Source organism: Neolamprologus multifasciatus, chromosome 6, assembly GCF_963576455.1.
Source record: "Neolamprologus multifasciatus chromosome 6, fNeoMul1.2, whole genome shotgun sequence".
Lineage (NCBI taxonomy): Eukaryota > Metazoa > Chordata > Actinopteri > Cichliformes > Cichlidae > Neolamprologus > Neolamprologus multifasciatus.
The window spans coordinates 1,629,676-1,656,206 of NC_140444.1; the positions used below are offsets into that span (position 1 = coordinate 1,629,676).

At 46.0% G+C, this 26,531-nt stretch overlaps 1 protein-coding gene across 6 annotated transcripts in view; it reads left to right on the forward strand.

Annotated features, from left to right (window-relative positions):
* The window catches only part of sh3pxd2aa (SH3 and PX domains 2Aa), a 116,436-nt gene that overhangs the window by 3,622 nt on the left and 86,283 nt on the right, over positions 1-26,531 (forward strand). For 5 of the 6 annotated variants that reach the window (XM_085161988.1, XM_085161989.1, XM_085161992.1 and 2 more), the window contains exon 2: positions 13,337-13,417. In XM_085161988.1, coding sequence (XP_085018114.1) covers positions 13,337-13,417 — 81 coding nt within the window. Of the gene's footprint in view, positions 1-1,334; positions 6,625-13,336; positions 13,418-26,531 lie in introns of those variants that run through there. The other variant, XM_085161993.1, reaches the window with a different exon arrangement.

Sequence of the window (26,531 nt, forward strand, 5' to 3'; positions counted from 1 at the left end):
TCGCTGACAGGCCATTCGTGTCGGACATCGCAGCCGTGATTAAATCTCGTACGGCCATCGCTATCGGCTCCGTCTGGAGAAGAAGCTCGGGGGCATTTTTAACCAGCTGAAGTTTAAGTTGATGTCAAATCATGAGAGGATCAATTTTGTACATTAAGTCTCTTAATCTTGATCTTAATCTCTTTAAAAGCTTGTGCCAAGGTGAGATGACCCTGCTCCGCACTGAGCATGTGCAGAGCAGGTTTGTGCACAGTGGCTTGATTTTATTCGTGTGAAAGCCAGATCGGTTCATCCTCCATAACCTGTAATAATCCTTTTTGCAGTCATGCCAGTTGCTGTTAATGTCGTATTTAATCTCTTAAAGGCCTCGTTGCATTAAACCTCTTTCCTGTAGGAATCTCGGTCACTTTATTCTCCACTTTCTGGCCCAAGCGAACCCTCGTGACAGGCTCCAGTGGTTATTATTACTTTGCTGAAGCTCACCTCCTGTGGCCTCGCTCATCAATACCACACTTGTTATAAGCGTGACAGCGAGAGTTTGTGGCGAGGCTCTGCACCTCACATCCCCGCTTCAGATCCTATTTCAAGCTCATAAACAAGTCAAAATAAATGACCACCATGAAAGGAACACGATCTCGCTCATATGCAATTACATTCCTGCAGGCTCTTAGGCTCAGTGATATGTGGACACAATTAGCGCACTTATTCTCCTCGGTGTGCCGGGACACAACGAACCTGCCGCAGAAAACGAAGGAAGATAAAAAAAAACTTGTTTTCAATCATTTAAGGTCTGTTTAGGAGCGCGTGACACGTCCGGCGTCACAGCACAGTCCAGCCACACAGTTCTGCAGTGCACACAGACAGTAAATAAAAGACGCAACTGCCTCAATGTCACCAGTTGGCTGCCACCGTCTTAGCTTTCTGAAAACCTGGAGTGAGCATATTTGGAGATGGGGCTGGAGTGCTAAGTTAGTACTAATGCTAGCTAAGCTAGGGCTAGCTAAGCTAGGGCTAGCTAGGGTTAGCACGGTGCAGAGAGCTGCAGTGAGACCTGCTGTGATGGTTTGGAGATGATGGAAGATATTCAGATGTTTACTGGGAGTGAGCATATTTGGAGATGGGGCTGGAGTGCTAAGTTAGCGCTAGGGCTAGCTAAGTTAGGGCTAGCTAAGCTAGGGTTAGCTAAGCTAGGGCTAGCTAGGGTTAGCACGGCGCAGAGAGCTGCAGTGAGACCTGCTGTGATGGTTTGGAGACGATGGAAGATATTCAGATGTTTACTGGGAGTGCACATATTTGGAGATGGGGCTGGAGTGCTAAGTTAGCGCAAGGGCTAGCTAAGTTAGGGCTAGCTAAGCTAGGGTTAGCTAAGCTAGGGCTAGCTAGGGTTAGCACGGCGCAGAGAGCTGCAGTGAGACCTGCTGTGATGGTTTGGAGACGATGGAAGATATTCAGATGTTTACTGGGAGTGAGCATATTTGGAGATGGGGCTGGAGTGCTAAGTTAGCGCTAGGGCTAGCTAAGTTAGGGCTAGCTAAGCTAGGGTTAGCTAAGCTAGGGCTAGCTAGGGTTAGCACGGCGCAGAGAGCTGCAGTGAGACCTGCTGTGATGGTTTGGAGACGATGGAAGATATTCAGATGTTTACTGGGAGTGAGCATATTTGGAGATGGGGCTGGAGTGCTAAGTTAGCGCTAGGGCTAGCTAAGTTAGGGCTAGCTAAGCTAGGGTTAGCTAAGCTAGGGCTAGCTAGGGTTAGCACGGCGCAGAGAGCTGCAGTGAGACCTGCTGTGATGGTTTGGAGACGATGGAAGATATTCAGATGTTTACTGGGAGTGAGCATATTTGGAGATGGGGCTGGAGTGCTAAGTTAGCGCTAGGGCTAGCTAAGTTAGGGCTAGCTAAGCTAGGGTTAGCTAAGCTAGGGCTAGCTAGGGTTAGCACGGCGCAGAGAGCTGCAGTGAGACCTGCTGTGATGGTTTGGAGACGATGGAAGATATTCAGATGTTTACTGGGAGTGAGCATATTTGGAGATGGGGCTGGAGTGCTAAGTTAGCGCTAGGGCTAGCTAAGTTAGGGCTAGCTAAGCTAGGGTTAGCTAAGCTAGGGCTAGCTAGGGTTAGCACGGCGCAGAGAGCTGCAGTGAGACCTGCTGTGATGGTTTGGAGACGATGGAAGATATTCAGATGTTTACTGGGAGTGAGCATATTTGGAGATGGGCTGGAGTGCTAAGTTAGCGATAGGGCTAGCTAAGTTAGGGCTAGCTAAGCTAGGGTTAGCTAAGCTAGGGTTAGCTAGGGTTAGCACGGCGCAGAGAGCTGCAGTGAGACCTGCTGTGATGGTTTGGAGACGATGGAAGATATTCAGATGTTTACTGGGAGTGAGCATATTTGGAGATGGGGCTGGAGTGCTAAGTTAGCGCTAGGGCTAGCTAAGTTAGGGCTAGCTAAGCTAGGGTTAGCTAAGCTAGGGCTAGCTAGGGTTAGCACGGTGCAGAGAGCTGCAGTGATGGTTTGGAGACGATGGAAGATATTCAGATGTTTACTGGGAGTGAGCAGCATGGACAGGGTTAGAGATCAGTCCATCAGAGTGACTCTGGGTGGATATAATGGACAGAGGACGATGAAGAAGGAGCTGCCAGGCAGGAGGAAAAGAGGAAGACCTCAGAGGAGATCCGTGGGCTGGTGTGACTGAGGAGGACAGTAGGGATGGAGGGACGAGCGATGGCTCTGCTGTGGTGACCCAAAAGAAGACGACCACCCTGTGTGGAGCCATCCGTTGGACCTGATTGGAGCCTTTTGGTTACCTGCAGTGACCCTTCAGTGTAGCAGCCACATCTCCTCATATGGATGAGTTTTAAAAACACACAAATATTCCTTTACTTCTGTTCTGTTGGGACAAAGGCAGGAAAACCAGGTGGTGCAGATCCTTCTGATGTAGTCAGCTGTCACTGCACCAGATCTTTGCTCTGTCCTGCCTTATCCACTAATACATTAAACATAGAAGTGGCAGATTAAGAAGCAGGGATGGAAACCACTATCTTAGCTTAGTTTAAGATATTAGGATGATAAAAGTCTTTTGGACGGAGCTCGGCTGGCCGGTTGCTCCTGTCGGCAGTGTTTGTGCTCATTAGCATAAAAATAACTGGAGCTAAGCTGATCTCCATGCGCCTCCAGCTCCATACTTAATACACAGACAGGAGATCAGTCTTCTAAGCTCGCTCTCGGCAGGAAAGCGAATAAACGCACTCCTCAGAACGTCAAATTATTCCTCAAAAACACACACGGAAAGCAAATAATTATTCTTAGCAGGCTAATTGAAAATACACCCACAGGCAGGTGCTCGGAGACACTGAATTAAAGGTCTACTGTTGATAATATAGACACAGTTTCAGTGCAGCGCGGGCTCTTTTCCCCTTAGAGCGGATTAGTCGTGTAACACGAGCTTCCCAAATCGGTTCTGCTCTATAGGAAGGCTCGCTGACGCTATCCAGGCCACTCGTATGTACAGTGAAGGCGTAAGAGGAGCTTCTTCTCAGAGCTGTGTTTGGAGCTCCACGGTCTCAGCAGGCTAGTCTGTGGCCTAGTTTCCCTAGCTACCCGGTCTCGAGGGACGAGGCGAGTCACTGTGAGAAGAGAAAAGTGGGAGGCGGGGCGGAGAAGACGAGAGGAAGACACAATCTGTGGCAAACACTGAATCCCATTTGTAATGTTTGTGAAACCAGCTGGAAATGCTTATCCTGTGGGAGGGGAGGGGGGGATTACAGCCCGGCTTTTGTCAGAGGGAAAACTGGACCGCTGAGTCGCAAACACGAATCAAACACACACTTTCTTTAAAGGGTTTGTGTGTTTGCAGCAGGAGGAGGAGGAGGTGATAAAAGAGAAAGCAGGCCGGGCACGGCCATGTTTACTTTCAGCTTCTGTTTCCCTACAAGTCCCAGTCCCATAACGCTTCGTTTCCCAGAGACTCCTGCGCCGCGCCGAGGCCCAGGCTGGAAGACGCTGTTATTCGGCGCCGTAAAACATGTCTTCAGAGGGCTGTCCACGCTCACGTGTTTATTGGCCTATCAAACACAGGCTGATATCTCAGTAAAAAGAGCGCCTTTTTTCCAGACTCGGTTTACGAGGCCGCCTGCTTTTTGTCTGGGAGAGGTTGATGAGCAGCGGGCGGCGGCTGGTGTCAGTGCGTTTGAGGCGGGCGCCGTCACGCCGTGCTGGTATCGCCAGGACCTCGGGGTCATTTTCGTGCGTTTGATGATCGAGGAAAGAACGACGACTGTGTTTTTGGTGAAGGCACGCGCGTGAACACCTCCTTTCTTCTGAGCAGCTTGGCTCTCGATGACGTCATAACTGGAGATGGCGTGTGGACATCATGTGTGGCCTGCACGGCGCTGGCTTTGGTTTTGTTGTTTGGGAAACGGTTCGATCTTACGTGAGCGAGCAGGCGGAGTGACGGAGGGAGGTGGAGGTGGAGCACAAGGATGATTTACGAGGAATATTTGAGCGCAATCAGCTACAGTACAGCAGCAGTTAGACTCAGTTTAAACAGTTAATCCAGCGACTTAGACTGTTGCCGGCAGTTGGAAGATAAACTCCCATCAGTTTGGTTTCCAGAGGCAGCGGTTAGCAGCTATCAGCAGGAAGCTGCAGACAAAGCCAACAGACATCACCTGTCAGATTAAAGCGCAGTTGTGCTGGTCGTCTGTAGCTGCAGCGCTGACGTGCACATCCCTGAGAATATCTACTGTGATTGGCCTGTTCAGTAACGTTTGGTTTCTCCTCAATTCAGTTTTATTTATACAGCTTCAAATCACAACAACAGTCGCCTCAAGGAGCCTCAAGAAACCCAACAATCATATGACCCCCTATGAGCAGCACTTTGGTGACAGTGGGAAGGAAAAACTCCCTTTTAACAGGAAGAAACCTCCAACAGAACCAGGCTCAGGGAGGGGCGGGGCCATCTGCTGCGATTGGTAGGGGTGAGAGAAGGAAGACGGGATAAAGACATGCTGTGTATTTCTTGCTCCTATTTCTCTGCTGTTTTTGAATCTATCAGAAAGAGAATAACAATCATCAATATGAGGAAGAATAGTTGTAAAATAAAACACATATATATGATATAAAACACCAGGACGTGACAGTACTGCACCTGCACAAACATAAAGCTGAGCAGTGATGTCGGCCTCTTACTTGAGCTCTGCAGAGATTCCCAGCAGCTGAAATCAGACGTGCTCCTCACAGGTTACCTTCAGCACCTGCAGACCGCTGTTGATGTGCTGAATCTCTTCAGGCCTCAAATGAAGGCTCGGTGATCTTCCGTGGAAACTCGCTGCGTGCTGTCCCTGCTTTTAGTTTCACGTGTCTCCGCCCGTCAGTGCTGCACAGGTTATGAAGTCTTTGTGACCGGTGCGTCTGTAACTTGTGTTGTGGCTCTGTCAGCCGTCTAACGTCGCTCTGGGTTTCTCACACGAGCGCTGATGTTCAGACTCAGACCAGCTAAAATTCAATAACCGGGAATCTGCCGCGCAGAGCCCGCCTTAGAAGCGGCGTTGGCAAAGTGATTTATTCGAGCGCACGACCTTGTCTGCTTTTTCACTTCGCTGGAATCTAATAAGGAATAGCCAACACGTTCTCGCTCCCAAAGCGTAACATTTTACGCTAGGTGACAAATCGTCAACATATTACGTTTTCGGCTACCCACCACGTTCCTAAATGACGACCTCGGAAAAATGAGGAAATATGAGAACCGTATGGACTCAATCTACACATGTTCACTCTTTTTCTTCAAATCACTTAGAAACACGCTATTTAACGTCATTACAGTCTTGGTTAAGGTCAGGAAAAAGGTTATGGTTAGGGCTAGGGATAAGGTTAGGTTTAGGGCTGGAATACAGGGCTGGAACATCTATTACCGCGGGAGCGTCACTGCACTGGATTTCGGCCATAACCCGCCGCGTACCATAAGAACGCCGAAGGTCTCCTTTTGCGTTCCTCAGGAACGCCGCAGGACGTGACAAAACGTCGGCATGTTACGCCTCGGGAGTGAGAACGGTCTCGAATAACTTGAGAATTGTTCTTGTGTATTGTGCAATTGTACAAAGGAGGCTTCAAAGGTGCACAGGACTTCCTGCGGCCGCAGCTCAGGCACGCGAGGCGTGACCGGGCCCCTGCAAAGCGGCTCGCTGACAGCTTCGAAGCATCGCTGCGGCGTCCTGCTGCGTGGCTGCTAAAGGCCACAGCTTTGGCTGCGGGAACAAAAACTGCATCTGCGGAGGGGTTTCCAGAGACCCCCGTCCTACAGTTTGCGTCGCTGCTTTGACATTTTTGCTTTAAAGCTTTGCTGTCAGTTTCTAACCTCTCGGCTGAACCCAGAGACTAAGTGACCCTATTAGACTCGAGTATATTTAGACCAGCTCCATGTGGAAAGACTTGAATTTTTCCAGCTCGATTTTTTTCTTTGATGGTCTGAAAGTGCCGCCCGTCTGTTTTATAAGTTCCTTTAAATATAGTTTAGGCGGGGTTCAGCGCATTTAGTGGCTGGGCCCACATTCAGGGCCCCACCAAGAGCTCGGCTCCTTTGCCTTCTTCTCCTGGAAACGGCGAGGCTGGGTGCTGGCTCTTCTCCGACGCTGTAAGTTTTGTTTTTGTGTTTTTTATACGTTCTCCGTGATCTGCGATTGTCGATGAATTATTTTAACGTCCTGGTAATTAGAGGAGCGCTCTACAGAGGCGAGGCGGGGGGAAATAAAGCGAGCTGTAAGCTCGGCATGAATATTCATAACCGGTTCAGATGAACACGATGAAATAATCAGAGGTCCAATTTGTTCAGTCGTAAGAACTCGTGTTTCTGTCGTTGCTTCAGAGCATGAATAAAACTTTTGTTTTCGAGCAGCTCTTCCTCTGTGGGATTAGCAGATGTGCGAGTGCTTTTCTTCCTATCTGGGACGTGCTTCCCTCCCAGGCCTCGTTTTTGTTTACGCTCTTTATGAATCTTTTTTTCTGACTGGTTTGAAGGACGAACACGTCAGCGCTGTGGCGCCTGAACAGAAGCTTCTATTCTTACATATATATCTTATGTATTTCTCCTGATCTGTAGCAGCTGTAGCAGCTCTCATTGTTTCCTAATCTCGTGGTTTTAGCGTCAAACTCCTTCCTGTTTCCAGACGCAGGCCTGGTTATTATCAGCTCACTGTCAGAAACCCCGAGATCACGCAGATGTTTTCATGTGGCCTCCTCACACAAATCTCCGCCTCGCTTTTGGCCTTACAGCCTGGTCCCGACATGCCTGCTGTGCAGCAATCGCAGCGTTTTTAGCTCGCTGTCTGTGGTGATGAAACATGTACGCGAGTTAATTTGGAGATTTGCGTTTATTTAATAGGCAGACAGATTATTTCCTAACTGACATTTGAGTGAGTCAATCGAACAGTTGATTCGGGGCATTTGTGCTCTCACGACTGGGCGGACTCGAGCTCTGAGTCATCTCAGCTCGTCTTATTTTAGTGTCACAAGTGTCTGGAAAATGCAGCTACCATGTAAAATGCAAACAGAAATGATACGAATGTAATTAGCAGCCAATCAGACGATGTTTGCTGCGAGATTTATCCTGAGAGGCGGCAGCGGCGGGGTCGAGCGTGTGCAGTTTATTTCAGGGACGTTCGGTTAAAGCGTGATATTTTGGGCTCGAGCAGACCTGGGACGTCGTCGGTTGTGTTTTTCACTGCGGTTGCCGTCACAGACCCATCTGCTGATGGGGTTTGGATCCTTTCACTGAGTCCTCCTGCCTGGCTCACGTCTTACACTTAAGCTCAGGATTTTCATCCGAGTCGAATTAAGTGGTCCAGATGCATGATGGGAGGATGATAGTCTGGCATGCCATTAAGGTCGGAGGAGTTTATAGAGCACTCGTTTACACACAGACACTTGGTAAAGTTGCACTGCTGCGTGCTGTTAGATCCAAGTCTCCCACACTCGATCAGCTCCAGGCTGATCCTCGTCACATGGTTCTGTCTGACAGCATGACATCAGCATGACATCAGCATGACATCAGCATGACATCAGCATGACATCAGCATGACATCAGCATGCCAGCGCTGCAGTTTTAAACTCTGGAAACAGAGAAAAGTCCAAACTCCATCATGAGCTGTTCTTCTACGACTTACCTGACCGGATGTCAGCCCATCTTTAACCTCCACACTACAGCCTGATAAGCCCGTCGGCGTGACATCGACTCGCACTGATGGAGGACAGGGCAGCTTCCTTACTTAACCCACTCACTTAACCCAGCTTCACTTTATTGTTATTGATATTCATATTTAAAAGTGCAATACTGTAATTTTCTGCTGCTCATTCCTGTGCAATATCCCATCTGCCCTCCCGTCATATTTCTTTTCAAGGTTTTCTTATTTAATCACTAGTGTACATATATTTATATTTATAGATACATATATATTTAGTCATCTTTTCTCTTTTACCATGTCTCTCTAATATTTAGCTCCTTACTATTTTTATATTTTATTATATTTTATTTTATTTTATTTTATTTTATTTTATTATATTTTATTTTATTATATTTTATTTTATCATATTATATTTTATTTTATTATATTTTATTATATTTTATTTTGTCATATTATATTTTATTATATTTTATTTTATTATATTTTATTATATTTTATTTTATTATATTTTATTATATTATATTTTATTTTATATTATATTTTATTTTATCATATTATATTTTATTATATTATATTTTATTATATTTTATTTTATTATATTTTATTTTATTTTATTATATTTTATTATATTATATTTTATTTTATTTTATTATATTTTATTATATTTTATTTTATTATATTTTATTTTATTATATTTTATTATATTTTATTTTATTATATTTTATTATATTTTATTTTATTATATTTTCTCCTACTGTATCATGCTGCTGAGTGACTGCTGCTCGTCAACCACATTTCATTGCAATGTTGACCCTGTGCTAACTTGCATATGACAAATAAAACTGAAAACTGAAAACACTCAACAGTGGGGATGCGTCCACAGCAGACCGTGTCCAGCTGTGTGCTACAGATAAACATCCCCAAATTATGCAAAGTTCATGGGAAAAATGTCTTTTGTAGCCCAGAGGAACGTGTAACTCTTTATTCCTGGAAGTTTCAAAGTAATTTGAGTTAGAAAAGGTCGTGGAGGAATCGCATTTCAACTTAATTAAACTTAAACCTTTCAGTGCGTCTGGAATCAGATTTGAGTTTGTAGAAACTTCATTAATGGCAACGACTTCATGTCTTTAGCTGAAGATCAAACAGAAAGTCAGAATGGAGAAAGAAACGACGATCAGTAACTCAGATGACTGCTAGTTACAGCTACGGTATCTCTGAACAGCACAGCAGATAAGCAGATAAGAACAGGAAACTGAGGCCAAGCTTCACGCAGACTCCTCTAAATCAAAAACCTTTGCCTGGTCTGATGAGTCTCAAAATTTAAAGATGGGAGGTCAGAATTTGGAGTAAACCACACGAAAGTATGGATCCGTCCTGCCTCGGATCAGCGGTTCAGGCTGGTGTAATAGTGCGGGCACATTTTGGGTCCCCTAATCCCAAATGAGGGTCCTTTGAACTTTGGTCAACAACGACAGTCTGAGTGTTGTTTTTATGAACCTGTCATGGATGAATCTGAGCCACGGGAATGAAGCGATCTCCTTTGCATCGCGTCACTCTGTAGGTAATCATACAGACGACGATGCCGTAGCTATTTAGACGTTTTTACTTTCAGCGTCTCGTCGTCGTCATCGTGCTGCTCAGCTGTTACTGAGCACAGTGACTCTGATGAATCTAACAGTGGTAGATATTTGAATCAGGCTTAAACACAGTGATGTGGTGTTATAAATGATGTTTTTAAATAAACTGCTTAAAAATAATCGTCATTAAGCAAAAAGAAGCTGTGAGAAGAGCCGGGGGCAGAACCTCCGTCCTCCCTCAGGCCTGATGTGGGCTGCCAAGAGCACATGTTTGTGTTTCTGCTTCCTTATTTATGATTACATGAAGCTTTGAAGGGGGGACGAGGCCTCGTGTTACCCGAGGACGCCTCAACCAGCAGCTGATTTCGTTTTAAAAACTCTTTCTTTGATATTAAGCAGCAGTAAAACGAGCGCTTTGCTTCTTCTCACAAATGCTGCAGACGTCACAGAGACACTTGGATGTTGCTGACTGTGGCTGGAGCCATTTTTGGGACTCAGCACAACCCCGGGAGCACATTTTCACAGCAGTAAATGCCAGAGCTGATCACTGTGGTGACACCCCACCGTGCACGTTTGTCGCGTGACAGTTGCAGCTTCTGCATGCCAGCAGCCGTGTTTGCACGAGAGTGAACGTACCGCAGCGGCGATGCCTTTTAACGCTCCGCCTGTGGAAGTTCCTTTGTTCGGGCTGTTGCCCTTCCTGCGTCAACGTCGAGGCTTTTCACTCAACCTCATTCATCTCGCCGCTGCACTTGAGACTCTTGGCAGGTACGGAGGGTTGGAGGGACGGCGTAAGATCAGTCCCAAAAGATGGCGTCAGCTGAAATAAAGAGCAGCAATGGCTCACCGGGGAAACGCCGCCTGTTTGATGCTATACGTTGTTTGCGCTGCGTCTAGGCTACTTTACTCGAATGCCCTGGCTGGGTGACAGTGCTGCTTTACTTGCCAGATGTATGTAGCTTATAAGTACAGCAGCAGCACCACAAGTGAAGTTTGGATCATCTCTGGCAACAGCAGAGGGAAAAACCTTCATCCTAGATTTGAAACCACGATAAACGTCATCATAGTTACGATCGTTACCTTGACTTCAGCAGCTTTAGTCGCCTCAAACCTGCAAGAACTAAAGTCCAGAGACGACGACCACGAGGATGAGCGGGGGTTCCTCCTACAGCCAAAATACTTTAAGTGTCTAAACGTAACGAGAAATTCCAAAAAAAGTTACAAACTTTCAATAAAACTGATACTTTTTTCCCACTACGACACAAAAAACATGTCAACGTCTAAACGCACGTTTGAACTGAGACATTTTAATGAGCACATTTTTAATTTGATGTCTCAAAAACGTCGTGATGGGGCAACGACTGGAAACTGAAACTGAACTAAAAAGAAACAAATCAAGTTAACTGGTAACATGTCACATGATCGGGTACAAAAAGAGCATCTTTGAGAATCAGACGGTGCGTCTACAAGCTGTGGAAAAGTTTCAGTTTTGAAGAAGGAAGACTATCTGATCAGTTACAGGACATAATATCATCAAAACATGTTGTCATCGGGTCCAAAATGAGCTCAGTTTAAACATTTGTTGTGTTTAGATCTTAAAGTTGTTGCATTAAAGTCACTTTTAACCACGAAGGTGAACTTTTATGTAAAAATAAGCCTTTTTTCTGTTAAGCAAACATTTGTAATGAAGGTTTGTGTCTGATTTGCTGTATTTCCATCCATTAGGAACCTGAATATGTGTTCTCAGCATTTCTGTATTTGCATTTAGCGTTTTTCATATTCGACCTGCACGGAACAGGAAGCACTTTGTACGTGTTGCTTGGTGAACAGTTGTTTCACATAAATTGCTAATAAACACATTCAGAGATGATTTTAATATTTATTCTCACTTCCTGTCATTTTGGCGGTGGCGTTGTTTTAACATTTTTTCTCCGGCCTGACTAAAACCTCTTTGGGCTGCGCCAAAAATTCCTTTATGCAGGAAAAAACTTTATTGACTATCTTCGATTGTTCCCACGGCAGCTCGAGCGTGCAGCCTGTTACGTAACAGCTTATCCACTCGAGTAATTTCACATCCAGGTCTCCTCTGAGCGCCTTTATAACAGCAAATGAGAGATCCCACCTGCTCTTAACGTCTCTGATGAAAATTTCCTGGCCTCCGGATCCGTTACCTTGGTTATCTATGTTTCATTAGATTAGAGATGATGGCAGCATCACTTAGCTCCTCTTGACAGATAAATGGACTCTAGCTCAATCTTATCAGGCCTCTCAGGGCTGCAGCGTGGCTTCGTCTGGCAGGGTAAAGGCCGCCAGGTCGGTGTGCGGGGAAAAGAGGGATGATGTCACCGTCCATCCTGTGGCTGGATGGCGGTTTTATGACTGTCAGCTACTGTGATGCATCAGTGCTTCAGGCAAACGATTGCGAGTTTGTTTCCAGCAGAGCAGCTGGACAGACAGAAACCATCACGAGTGCAGTTATTGATGATGTGTTTGCCTTTATCAAGCGTCCCTCTATCGCCCCTCAGCCGGGCTGTTGTTGTTGCATTGAAACCCAACCTTGTGCAACTTGAAAGAACCTCATACTGTAGGTGCATCTATGTGCGGATCTATGTGTGGATCTATGTGTGGATCTATGTGTGCATCTATGTGTGCATCTGTGTGGATCTATGTGTGGATCTATGTGTGGATCTATGTGTGCATCTGTGTGTGCATCTGTGTGTGCATCTGTGTGTATCTATGTGTGGATCTATGTGTGGATCTATGTGTGCATCTGTGTGTGCATCTGTGTGGATCTATGTGTGCATCTGTGTGGATCTATGTGTGCATCTATGTGTGGATCTATGTGTGCATCTGTGTGGATCTATGTGTGGATCTATGTGCATCTATGTGTGGATCTATGTGTGCATCTATGTGTGCATCTATGTGCGGATCTATGTGCGGATCTATGTGCGCATCTATGTTTGGATCTATGTGTGCATCTATGTGTGCATCTATGTGCGGATCTATGTGTGCATCTATGTGCGGATCTATGTGCGGATCTATGTGTGCATCTATGTGTGCATCTATGTGCGCATCTATGTGTGCATCTATGTGCGGATCTATGTGTGCATCTATGTGTGGATCTATGTGTGGATCTATGTGCGGATCTATGTGTGCATCTATGTGCGGATCTATGTGCGGATCTATGTGTGCATCTATGTGTGCATCTATGTGCGGATCTATGTGTGCATCTATGTGCGGATCTATGTGTGGATCTATGTGTGGATCTATGTGCGCATCTATGTGCGCATCTATGTGTGCATCTATGTGCGCATCTATGTGTGCATCTATGTGCGGATCTATGTGTGCATCTATGTGCGCATCTATGTGCGGATCTATGTGTGGATCTATGTGTGGATCTATGTGTGCATCTATGTGTGCATCTATATGCACACATAGGTGCTTCGTTTCTGTCACATGTGCTGCGTTTGTGAATTTCACAGTCCAAGCTTGTGCACTTTTTTTTCAGGTGGAAGTGTTGAACAAGTCTTCTGGATTTAAGAGATTAAACCAAGCTGCAGTTTTAACTTTGCCTTCTTTGTCTTTGCAGGTGTATCTCATCAATGTCACCTACTCGGACAACACCTCCCACATCATCTACAGAAGATACAGCAAATTCTTTGACCTACAGGTAATCCCCGTCAGCCCCGCTCTGCTGCCCTGTGTGGGCCGTGCTTGGATTGAAGTCCCCGCCGCTGCCGCCGCTCGCTGATGTATTCTTCGTCAGGTCGAGCGTGTGAACTTGCAGCATTGTTTTGTATAGATTAATGTGTAAACCTGGCACCCGTTTGCTGCTGCTGCCGTGTCTCTGGCCGTGTTCGCCACACCTCGCCGCCTCAATGAATCGATGTGTGAGTTAGTAATTGGTGGGGGAGCGGGGGAGACGTGGCTTGTGTGCCTCAGCCTGCACCTCTCTCTCCTCTCGCTCTTCTTCTTCCTTTCTCGTCTCGTCGCTGGCTTGGCCTCAAAACGTCAGGGAGCTGACAGGCCTTTTTTATGGTACAAGCAAGAAAGCCACATGGAAGTCAAATTTAATGTACCAGGCTTTGCAGTGGCTTGTCGTTAGATGCTACGCGCTGCTCTGATTGGTGGCTTCTTTAAATAGAGCCTCGTACGGGGGAGGCTTTTTTCTGCTTTGCTGTCTTGGCTCAGACGCTTTACTCCCTTGTTTGAAATGTTGTTGCGGTGTCTCTTTGGGACTATTTATTTTGGAATGAGGCAGGAGTGGGAATGAAAACCTTTCCTGTATCTTTCACATGGACGCTTCCATACTGAGAGAATGTTTATGTGCACTCCTTCAGCCCCCTCGCACCTTTGCCCTACTGCAAGCTGATACCATATGTAGAGTGCACCAGGGGTCTACCAATAACTAGTAAATATAACAGAGCCATAGTGTGAGAGTTACAGGGAGCACATCTCAATAGCTCCAGTGTGCTCGTCCAGCAGGGAACGATGTTTCAATCAGCAGAGGAAAAGTCCTTTCTGAAAGGTCCCATTGATGACCAGTGAAAAATGGACCCTCACCCCTACTGCAGCTGATTAGTCCCAAACTGGAATAAAGAGAGAGGTAGAGTAATAAACACAGAACAGTATGAATGCTTCATACACTCAGAAAGAACAAAGTTCCTTATTGTAGTGGTTGGACAGCGGCCCTCTGAGGCACTACTTTGTGTAGGTGGACGTATTCACACCTTTGTGGTTTGTACTCGAACCTGTGGTGACAGTTTTTTTGGTTTGGTGGCAAAACTAGTTACAGTCTGTGATTAAACCTGCAACTCTAACAGTGAAAATAATATTTATCCAATGTCTTTGTGTATTTTGCCAAACACAGAGATCACAGATTGTGCAAGATGTGGTGCAAATATGCACCTTTTTAACCCTTTAAGACCTACCATAGAACCAAGTCCGCCAGAGCAACCATTACAGCCTAGATTTTAATAATATGTCTGCATTAAGTGCATAGTAATTACATAAATTGCAAAAAAGTGCAATAAACTACAAAAAAATTGAAAATCGTTTTTTTTTTTTTAACATATATTTCTAGTTAGAGAAATTTAAGAGGCTTATCCCTCAAAACTGTAAATACAAAAAAGTTGCACAAAATAGTTTCCCACCACAGGAAATTTATTTTGAGTGTCTTCATAGTTTTATTTTTGAAATACACCAATTTTTATACACTGCAGGAAAAACGAAAATATATATTATAATGCAAATTTGCAAAAAAGCAGCATATGCATCAAAATAAACTATTTCCAGCAGTGCAATATGAGTCCTAAGCATCCCAGAAACGACACAGAAAGTCATAAAGTCAAACATAACTTTTAAAAACACCAGTATAGGCTCATGAGGCCTTGATGGTAAAAAACTACATTTCCGCGAAAATGACGTCACCTCCGGTTTCGGGCAGGTCATGGCGGACATGCGAAAGTTCATGCTGATGGACGTAGGAAGTGTTATGAACAGCTGATCGGATCGGCAAAGCGTGTTTCTGGAATATTATGTTTTTGTTGCTGCAAGTGCTTTTTATGCAGTTTTTGCAAAGCTATATGTGGAAGGAAACTGTGACCGAGGACAAGCTGATGGCATAAGATGTAAGTACAACTCCTCCGGTTTCATATGCAAAACAAATTATTGCGCTAGCTTACGTGGTTGCAGAGCCACCGGGATTTAAAAATAGTTACGCAAAACAGAGCGTGCTGCTCTGACCGGTTTTAAAGGGTTACAAATGTGTTCTTTTCTGGTCCTTAAATGTCCACAAATGCCATAAGTAGCCTCAGACGGCACATTTGTTGTACCTGTGGGGACGTGAGTGGACTGTGGATTTATCACAGCTAATTGCTGAAATATCAGAAACAGATTGCATTAATTTCTAGCTTGGCGTCATTCAGCAGTAGATTGTTCGACTGGTGGGAGACTGGTGGTAGACTGGTGGCAGACTGGTGGTAGACTGAGGGTAGACTGAGGGTAGACTGGTGGCAGACTGGTGGCAGACTGGTGGCAGACTGATGGTAGACTGATGGCAGACTGGTGGTAGACTGGTGGTAGACTGGTGGCAGACTGATGGCAGACTGATGGTAGACTGGTGGCAGACTGATGGCAGACTGATGGTAGACTGATGGTAGACCGGTGGCAGACTGATGGTAGACTGGTGGCAGACTGATGGCAGACTGGTGGTAGACTGGTGGTAGACTGGTGGCAGACTGATGGCAGACTGATGGTAGACTGGTGGCAGACTGATGGCAGACTGGTGGTAGACTGGTGGTAGACTGGTGGCAGACTGATGGCAGACTGATGGTAGACTGGTGGCAGACTGATGGTAGACTGATGGCAGACTGATGGCAGAATGATGGTAGACTGATGGTAGACCGGTGGCAGACTGATGGTAGACCGGTGGCAGACTGATGGCAGACTAATGGTAGACTGATGGCAGAGTGATGGCAGACTGGTGGCAGACTGATGGCAGACTGGTGGCAGACTGATGGTAGACCGATGGTAGACTGGCTCCTTCTTATGGCAGCATTTATATCAGGTCTTAGTGACAGTGAGAGAGGTTTTTCCTATTTTATAAAACAGTTATTAATGATAATCATTTTGTACTGATGTGGTGTTTGGTGATTCATGCCTCTAATATTCACCTCGCCTTCTACAACAGCGAAGTCCTCAAATTGCCTGGGAGGAAACTAATGAGCCTTAATGGTTCCTGGATAGCTTTGTACAAAATGACTCCGTCAGCAGCAGCACGATTGATTTTGTTAGGTATGTGAGATGTCACGGGGGCAAAGGTCGTCTAACTTGTTCCTTCATTGAGTCAAATATAGTCGTGTCAACAGAGTTTGGCTGCTTCTCAGTCAGCTCTGTTGTGAAAACTCTTCTGGTAAATATTTCAAACATGTACCAAATGCCGTCTTTAAATCACACTGCAGTGCATCAGCTCCAGCACGGCTCCCCCTGCCCGGTTTCCTGATGTGTCCATTTCCATGGTGACATTCATGAATAAAACCACCGCTGGCAGCTGTGACAGGCCAGCTTTCTAATCCTCGTCTCTGTCGGTGTTTGCACTCGGCGTGAAGTTCTCCCTGCCGGACTTTGATCTCTCTCGATGGCTTTGATGGAGCCTTTTTGATCTCATTGTTTCCAGTGAGACCTGGAGCCTCTCCTGTCCAAACATTTATCTGCTGCGGGGTCCCCGCTGCTTTTAAGCCGCCTTGCTGTAACCCTAAGGGAGAAAAGCACAGACTGGAGCTCTGAAAACTGCCGGAGAGCAGTTTAACCAAATCCTTGGCAAACACCGCTGGGATTCTAAGACAGTTTCCTAGTAATAACCAGACCGGGCTGTGTTCCTGGAAACACTGGCCCCGCTTCCAGGCTGCCATCCAAATGAGAGGGACCACAGATGTTGCTTTGACTGACTTTGTATAGGTTGAGTCACGGAAACAGGCTCTTTATGTTGTGCTGAATGCACGGGCAGTGAAGCTCACCTGCTTTGATATTAGACACATGAAGAGTGGCCAAAATCTGAATCTGAAGTTCACAAATCCTTCAGTTTCAAAGTGCTTCTGTCTGCACAGCGCAGAGAATGTGTTAAGCTAAAAGTAATAGGAGCCATATTCGTGCTATTTTGTGTCCCTCTGTGAAAAAGGAAGTCATTTACGGATAATAGAATGAATATATTAGTGCAAAGTGTTGCCAGAATTGCCCTGGAGGGAACCGTTTTTTCTGCACTTTCACTCTGTTAGGAGTGTGTTGGATCCCGCACTCTTTAGAAAAAAGCTCGTACCTCCGTCTGCCACCGTCGTCCATCCAGTATCACTTTATTGGTGGTGTTTTTTCTTCTGGTTGGAGCTTGGCGTCGGCAGTTTTTTTACTCGATGGCGTTTATGTTTAAATAATGAAAAGAGTCAAAGATAAACTGCTGCTGATGGAAGTCACAGACGTCACTATTGATTTGAAAGAGCATTTTAATGTAGCTGCCCTCACTATCTGGAACCAGTTTGCCAAACTGATTAACCCTTTAAGACCTACCATAGAACCAAGTCCGCCAGAGCTTATATTATATTTTTACATGCTGTGGAGCCATTTTTGGGAGCATTTCAAGTTGCTATACATCAATACAACCATTACAGCCTCAATTTTAATAATATGTCTGCATTAAGTGCATAGTAATTACATAAATTGCAAAAAAGTGCAATAAACTACAAAAAAATTTAAAATCATTTTTGTTTTTTTAACATATATTTCTAGTTAGAGAAATTTAAGAGGCTTATCCCTCAAAACTGTAAATACAAAAAAGTTGCACAAAATAGTTTCCCACCACAGGAAATTTATTTTGAGTGTCTTCATAGTTTTATTTTTGAAATACACCAATTTTTATACACTGCAGGAAAAACAAAAATAAATATTATAATGCAAATTTGCAAAAAAGCAGCATATGCATCAAAATAAACTATTTCCAGCAGTGCAATATGAGTCCTAAGCATCCCAGAAACCACACAGAAAGTCATAAAGTCAAAGATAACTTTTAAAAACACCAGTATAGGCTCATGAGGCCCTGATGGTAAAAAACTACATTTCCACAAAATGACGTCACTTCCGGTTTCGGGCAGGACATGCGATAGTTCGCGCTGATGGACGTAGGAAGTGTTACAAACAGCTGATCGGATCGGCAAAGCGTGTTTCTGGAATATTATGTTTGTGTTGCTGCAAGTGCTTTTTATGCAGTTTTTGCAAAACTATATGTGGAAGGAAACTGTGACCGAGGACAAGCTGATGGCATAAGATGTAAGTACAACTCCTCCGGTTTCATATGCAAAACAAATTATTGCGCTAGCTCACGTGGTTGCAGAGCTACCAGGATTTGAAAATAGTTATGCAAAACAGAGCGTGCTGCTCCGACCGGTTTTAAAGGGTTAATGCTGTGATTGGTGTCCAACCAGTAAATGAGGGCTGATGTGGGCTGTCAAACCAGCATCCTCCCAGTGGTGTCTGGGCTGACTCTCAGAGATGGAGAAGCTCCGTCATCTTGTAGCAGCAGCTTGCATCTCCTTCAGTATGATTGCTCGATGTCCCGAAGCTTGTTGCTGTTGCAGACGCCTCAGAGCTTCTTCAGCCACGAAGCTTTGACCAGCTCACGTTCATCAAGAAGACTAAAACCCCAAATCGTCATAAATAGTTGGGCAGTTAAACTTTGTGTTTCACAGCTCGCTGGGCTCTGCTTGGAGTCATTGACAGTGTTTCCACTCGTCCTGGTCGAGCACTGTGATGCCACATGAGTTCACGTTGAAGCCTCCAGCACACATACCTGAAGCATAAGCAGACATGTGCACCAGTCCTCCTCGTTGACTGGCTCTTGCTGGCTGCACGGATGTGGTTTTGACTCAGACCTGACTCGTGAGCAGCTCTGGCAGAAGTGCCTGAGTTAATCATCAGGAAACCAGGACAGGGAGCAGCCCGGGTCAGCCAGCCGTCCCGGGAGGAAAGGTGGAATGATGATGACGAGGCGATGAAGCAGTGGAGAGCTGGAACAAAAGCTTTAACGGTAAGTGACGGTACTGATGTGGCGATGCAGACGGAAGACACGAGTATTCTGATCATCTGCGTTTCTTCGAGGTCACTTTTTACAAAACGGCCTTTTGTATTCCAGGAAGCCGTGAGGAGCGGGTGATGGCGCTCCGGGTGTCCTTGTGCCTCTGCTGAAGTTTGTCTATTTAAAGCTGCGGCGTGGCTCTCCATGTGAAAGAAGCTCTGACTCACGCCTTTACGAGGCTCTTCATTTGTACTGTCGGCACGCGCCTTCACAAGCACTCTTTTCCTTCTTTGTCCGAGTCCGCGCTCGCACGAGCTTCCCTACAGCTCCTGAATGTGCGGCTCAGGGAGGTTTTCATGCTACGGCTTTCCAAAAATCCCTTTTATTAGTCGCTGAGTCTCAAGGCTGGAAGCAGCTTAACAGATGCTAGCAGCAGGTTTCTGGTGAAACGGCAGCGTATATATTCAGCACAGCTAATTACACAGTCGCTGTGGTCAAATCGCTGACAAAGAAGGTCACCGACTCGTGAATCTCTGACCTCTATGTGGGCCGTTTGATGGAAACGTGTGTCTAGACCGCGAGGCATCATCGGTATGCCATCCTCGAGGACAAACTGCTGAATGGACAGAGCGCCAGCTCGGCCTCGTCGTCCTTGAGGTGCTTTGTGGACGAACTGTAACTCAGCCCATTGTTTCAGGTCGAGGCTGCTTTATTTTATTTATGTGAGAAAAGAGAGAGGCAAAGGAAGGACACCTACACGCCGAACACTGGACGTGTCCCTCTGAGTTACAATCAAGCAGTTGAGAAGACGGCTACAGGCCGGGGGGGGGGAGTATGCAGCGTTTCCCACAGTCGCAGCGAAGCGGTCGGGAGAGGGGCTAAATTTAGGATGAATGAGCACAGTTCATGTGTTTGTGGGACGTTTCCGTGGCTTGAAAAAGTCAGCAGTGTGACTGGAAGTGAGAGAGGCGGCAGAAGGAAGCGCCACAGTCGACGTGAAACACGAAGCAGAAATGCTCCGCGTGGTTAAGCTGAAGGCGACATGAAGTAGCCTTTATAATGAGCACAAAGCCTCCAAACGCCAACGTTTGTGTGTCGTCAGCAGCAAACAGACGCTTAACTGTTTCTGTGTCCTCACTGAGCTGCTGATTGCTCTCGCTCCCAGACGCTGGCAGCATGAAGTGCATGCTGGGAGTTGATGGCTGCACGTCTGTCACTTATTCTGTTTTCATGCCATCAGTGCAGGCTTAAAGCTCTGTTTTTACAGGAGTTTTGTGTTTCTGTGCAGCTGTTTCCTCCCTCCTGCACTTCTTCTCTGCCGGTTGCAATATTTGCTTAGATACGGAGGCAGCCTGCAGATAAAAGGCCTCTGCACGTTCCCACAGAGTGTGCTTCCTCTGTTTCCTCTGCTGCCTGTTACCTGCGATGTATGTGGTAGCTGACAGTTGGCTGTCTCGCTCTGCTTTTCTTTCCTCTCTCCACGCTCAGCTGGTCAGGTTTGTGTTTCTTCTCCGCCGCTGAGCTCAGAAGGAGACTCGACGAGAACTTGGGAGAGCTCCGGCAGCTTCACGCTGAGCTTTGAACAAAGAAGTTGCTCAAGGTTTTGTTTTTGCTTTTTCATTACATTTCTGCCCGAGAATGACGAGCCTCCGTTCACCGTGAATAACACAGTATTTATTTTACACTCCTGCGGCGTCTGTTGTTCAGAGAGGGCGGGTGGTGTCCGGATATTGTTGAGCACAGAGCAGCTTTCACTGTTCAGTGACTGAACAACAGATGTTATCAGCAGTGGGGTGAAAAAGAAATGCATGAAGTATAAAACATGGTGAGACTGAGACGTGGAGGAAGACTGTTCCCATCTGAAGCAACGAGTGTGTTCAACTTTATTTTGGGAGCTCGTCATGACATCACTCCGACCGGGCTTCACAAACAGCTGATCGATCTGGGACTTGGTGCCCAAGCAAGAAGAACCAGGATCTGGTGGAAGGAGACTGGAACGTGCTCAGAGAGGCTTTGCAGGAACGCCATTCTGCAAAATCCTCAAACGACTGAGCCAATCAGGGCCTCAGTCTGTGAGGCGACTTTGGATTAAGAGGTTGATCTGTGGTTGGATGCAAGTCGGGGCTTGATTAATCCCGGCTGGGTCTAATGTTTAAAGACACGAACCCCCCGTGACCCCACCGCCGCAGATCGCTGAAGATGCATCCCAGAGAGATCATCGAGAAGATGGATAGATGCATGTTTCACGCGCTGCCGGGAAGCCGCTTCGCTTCAGGAACCAGATGGTGGGAATGTTTGCAGGAACGGGTCCCAGCTGAGATGTGGGAGAGAACCGACGTGCAACCAGATGTTGTTGGTTTTGGTGGCGATGTTTAATGTCCACAAGCAAGAAGGGGACAAACTGAAGGGCCTGAGAGTGCTGCTAAGTCAAAGACAGGAAGTAAAGCAACCAGCTGGCAGGAGGACTAAACTACAACCTGCTGACTCCTCGCCAAGAAGAAAGCACCACTGCCTTTGCTCCTGGTGTGTGCAGTGTGTGTCTAAACCCAGCCTCAGGCTGCAGCGAGTAACTGCACCCAGTATCTGCCTGTTAGCAGAACACATCCTCCCAGTGTCTGCCTGTAGCATTTATGAACTGCTCACTGCTCACATTTAATCACAGCCCACCCTGAGTCACAGCCCTGCTGGGCTTAAATAGGGCAGCAACTAGGAGGACCCACTGATTGGTGGGTTGGACTCGGCTCCCTTCCAATCAGTAATAAGCGGAGCGAGGAAGCGGAGCGACTGGCAGTAGCGTCACCGGGGCCAAAGGACGGCACAGTAACATCTACACGTCCCCCAAGTCACTGTGAGAGTGGACGATTCCCCAGAACAGATATGAGTGGAACTGTGAGCCAAACTAAGAGACTGAGAACCTGTGAGCACGAGGCCCAGCAAGGCCGGGCCCAGGACTGCTCTCTGTGATAAACTAGGCCCACGCATAAAAATGATGCACCACTCGTGGTCAAAACGTCACTAATAATGCTTTGCAGCCTGAAGCCGTTAGCATGACTTAACATCACGTTCTTTTTCATGGCCACCAGGGGGCAGTACCACAGAGCAGTGGAGTTTAAAGTCGCACTGAATAAAACATTAAGCACATTTGTAAATTATGATAATTCCACGAGTCAGAAAGGAGATTAGGATTCAAACGCTAACGATTTATCACTCACGACTCATTAACCGAGGAGTGTGCTCAGTCTCTCATTTACTCAGCTCATAGCAGGAATGTGCAGCGGCTGCATCCATGTGCCACAGTGTGTCCTGCAGTGACATCAGGCCTCCTTAGTTGTTACTAAGATTCGCTCTTTTTAGTTTTAAAATGTGGGCTCAAATATGCCCGACACAGTCTGCCGTTTGCCCTTTAATGCTATAAACGTGCTAAAGGAAACTTCAGCCTAATCTGACGCCATCTACGCTCTGCTAGCGCCTGGAACGTCTCCCATCAGTCCAGGACTGAAGTTCTCACAGTGCTGCTTATCTGCAGTATCGGTGGCCGGTCCCAGCCTGGCGTTATCTCGCTGCCTGTAGCTTAATAAACAAAGAGTAACCAGGAGGCAGGAGAGGACACATGGGAGAGGTGGAGGAGCACAGAGATAACAGGAAATCTCTCACACTGTCGTCTCCCTTTCGTTTGCCTCCCTGCGCACTTGTCACATCTCCCCTGCCGCCTCACTCTCCTCGTTCACATCAACTTCCTGCGACTTTCGCCAACTCGGCGCACATTTCGTCAGTTTGCGTGTCCAAGGACGTGCATGCACACGTTTGCCTGTGGGTGTATGCGTGATCCAGTTTACCCCCGCGGGGACCGCTCCATCTCAGCCGGATTACATTTTATAGTGCAGACACAGGAGGAGCTTTAAAGGAAATAAAAGACCTTTGAATTAAAGCCCTTCAGTGAACCATGATACCATTTACACTTGGAAAGTTGGCCTCTGGAGGCTGATTGTGGAGTTAATTATGTCCCTAAAAGGAAATGGTAAAAATGTGAGCGTGCAAATGAAAACAGCAACGCAAGAGTGTGACCGCTGCGTAATAACAAACGTTTACATTTTAATGCACGGAAATATGCATGCACGTTTTTGCAGCTTTGGCGTGATGGTCTCACCTGTTTGAGGATAGTAAGTTTTAGTATTCATTGATTAAATGTTTCACTGTTGGAAACCTGATGTGGAAAAGGCTCAAGCACCTCTAATGTCTTTATATTTTGCTCTGAGCACGAGGCACAGGTGCATGGATGTGCTGAAACATGAGCAAATATATATGAAAATCCACTGCAGAGGCAAAAACAGAGTTTGTCCAACTCTAACATGCTTGAAGGTTGATATTTGGTTCGAGCGCCTTTATTCTGCAGCACAGCCGGAAGTTTCTGAGGACGCCATGGAAGGATTAGGAATAGTTGGGAGTAGTTCAGGAACAGTTTTGGACTGACGTTCTTTGGATGTTTCTGCCTTCTTGTTCTGTTCTCTGTCACAATGATCCGTCACTGCTTCATGATGCTGAAGTCTGGGCTCTGACTAAGCTGATCCGTGACTAGTCTGTGTGTTTGGGATCATCGTGATGCTTTCCATATTGAATTTTATGCTGGATCAGAATCTGATGGTGTTTTCTCAGGTTCATGATTCCTTCAACTCTAGCGAGATCTCCAGCACCTCCGGCTGAAGTGCAGCCCTGCACCGTGTTGTTGTCTGCAGGCAGCTGCTGCTGTACCTCGCTCACGACCTTCCTTACATGTTGGTTGCTCGCTGAGTTCTTGTGTAAGTTTCATACTTCAGCCTGTGTGCTGTAGTTTTTTGTAGCTCTGTCACTTGTTCTGTTCATTATGGACACGCTGCACATCGTGCTGAGACCAAGTTTGCAGCTAATAGCACTTCTGCAGTCACCGTGCTTCTGCAGAAATGCTATTTTATGCCTGTCAGACTGTGTTATCTTTGGCATTTTTCATAGTTTCAGCTAAAGAAATGGAAATGAATGATGTGTTTTTGGCTTCTCGTAACAAAGAGCCTAAAGATACAATTAAAACTTTGCCAGCTTTTCTCTTGTGTGTCGACTCGTTGGTTGATCTTCTGAGTTGGGGCCTTTTTATGGTTCGAGGACTAACTGACCTCCTTTGACAGTATCACAGTATCAGCTTAAAGCACTTGTTGCAGCTGCTGAGTTTGCATCTTTTGCTGTGAAGTACAGCCAGACTTTTGACAGCTTTGCCTTGGGCGTTTTTAATCTGTAGCTCTGCTCTAAAAGAACGTACGTACCTGGACCCGCCTACTATCCTCGGAAACGTAAAATGATTGGCTAGAATCTAAAGTGTATCACAGCTCAGGGAAAAAAAGCACCGAAATGTGCGCTGCTTTTCGGTCTGGTTACTACCGTTTATGTCAGAACCGGGGATACCGGTACCCATCCCTACTCGTTGGTTGATCTTCTGAGTTGGGGCCTTTTTATGGTTCGAGGACTAACTGAGTGAAAAATTCAATTCAATTTCAATTCAATTCAATTTTATTTATATAGCGCCAAATCACAACAAAAGTCGCCTCAAGGCGCTTCATAGATACAGAGAAAAACCCAACAATCATATGACCCCCTATGAGCAGCACTTTGGCAACAGTGGGAAGGAAAAACTCCCTTTTAACAGGAAGAAACCTCCAGCAGAACCAGGCTCAGGGAGGGGCGGCCATCTGCTGTGACCGGTTGGGGTGAGAGAAGGAAGACAGGATAAAGACATGCTGTGGAAGAGAGACAGAGGTTAATAACAGATATGATTCAATACAGAGAGGTCTGTTAACACATAGTGAGTGAGAAAGGTGACTGGAAAGGAAAAACTCAATGCATCATGGGAACCCCCCGGCAGCCTACGTCTATTGCAGCATAACTAAGGGAGGATTCAGGGTCACCTGGTCCAGCCCTAACTATATGCTTTAGCAAAAAGGAAAGTTTTAAGCCTAATCTTGAAAGTAGAGATAGTGTCTGTCTCCTGAATCCAAACTGGAAGCTGGTTCCACAGAAGAGGGGCCTGAAAATTGAAGGCTCTCCCTCCCATTCTACTTTTAAATACTCTAGGAACAACAAGTAGGCCTGCAGAGCGGGAGCGAAGTGCTCTAATAGGGTGATATGGTACTACAAGGTCATTAAGATAAGATGGGGCCTGATTATTTAAGACCTTGTATGTGAGGAGCAGGATTTTGAATTCAATTCTGGATTTAACAGGAAGCCAATGAAGGGAAGCCAAAACAGGAGAAATATGCTCTCTCTTTCTAGTCCCTGTCAGGACTCTTGCTGCAGCATTTTGGATTAACTGAAGGCTTTTCAGTGAGTTTTTTGGACATCCTGATAATAATGAATTACAGTCGTCCAGCCTGGAAGTAATAAATGCATGAACTAGTTTTTCAGCGTCACTCTGAGACAGGATATTTCTAATTTTAGAGATGTTGCGCAAATGGAAGAACGCAGTCTTACATATTTGTTTAATATGTGCGTTGAAGGACATATCCTGGTCAAAAATGACTCCAAGGTTCCTCACAGTGTTACTGGAGGCCAAGGTAATGCCATCCAGAGTAAGAATCTGGTTAGATACCATATTTCTAAGCTTTTCAGGGCCGAGTACAATGACCTCAGTTTTATCTGAAAGCAGTCAAAGTCCAGAGAAAACCGTGACAGACCTTCAAAAAACCTCCAACTATTACTCAACACCACAAAAATTATGCAAAAGATATGAAACCTTGCCCAGTTCTCATGAATGGGAGCAACTGGTTTTATAGTCACAGTTATAATTCTGGTCTCAGTGAGATTTTGTTTCCGTTGGCGTGCTGTGCGTGACCACTGGTGGACATTAGCAGCAGGGTTGGTATTAGTTCACGGCACCAAGTCCACGAATGTGTAAAACACAACAGTTTGACTTCACATAAAACAGTCTTTTATCCTTGTGTATAAATAACTTGGCACCAATCAGGGACGGCGAATTCGAATCCACATTTTTCTGGTTGGTTTCCAGTATTTTCTGCCTCCTGCTTCTCTCAGCCCACTCGTGGTTGTACTCCAAACCTCACGTCTCATATACCACCCCACCCTCAGCCATGCAGTGCACTGACAACCACCCTGTAGGGAGGAGAATGAGGTTTAGCCACGCCGCCCGAGGTCGGTCCTGGCTGTCAGCACGGAAACTCTGGAGACGCCAGCATGGCTAAAT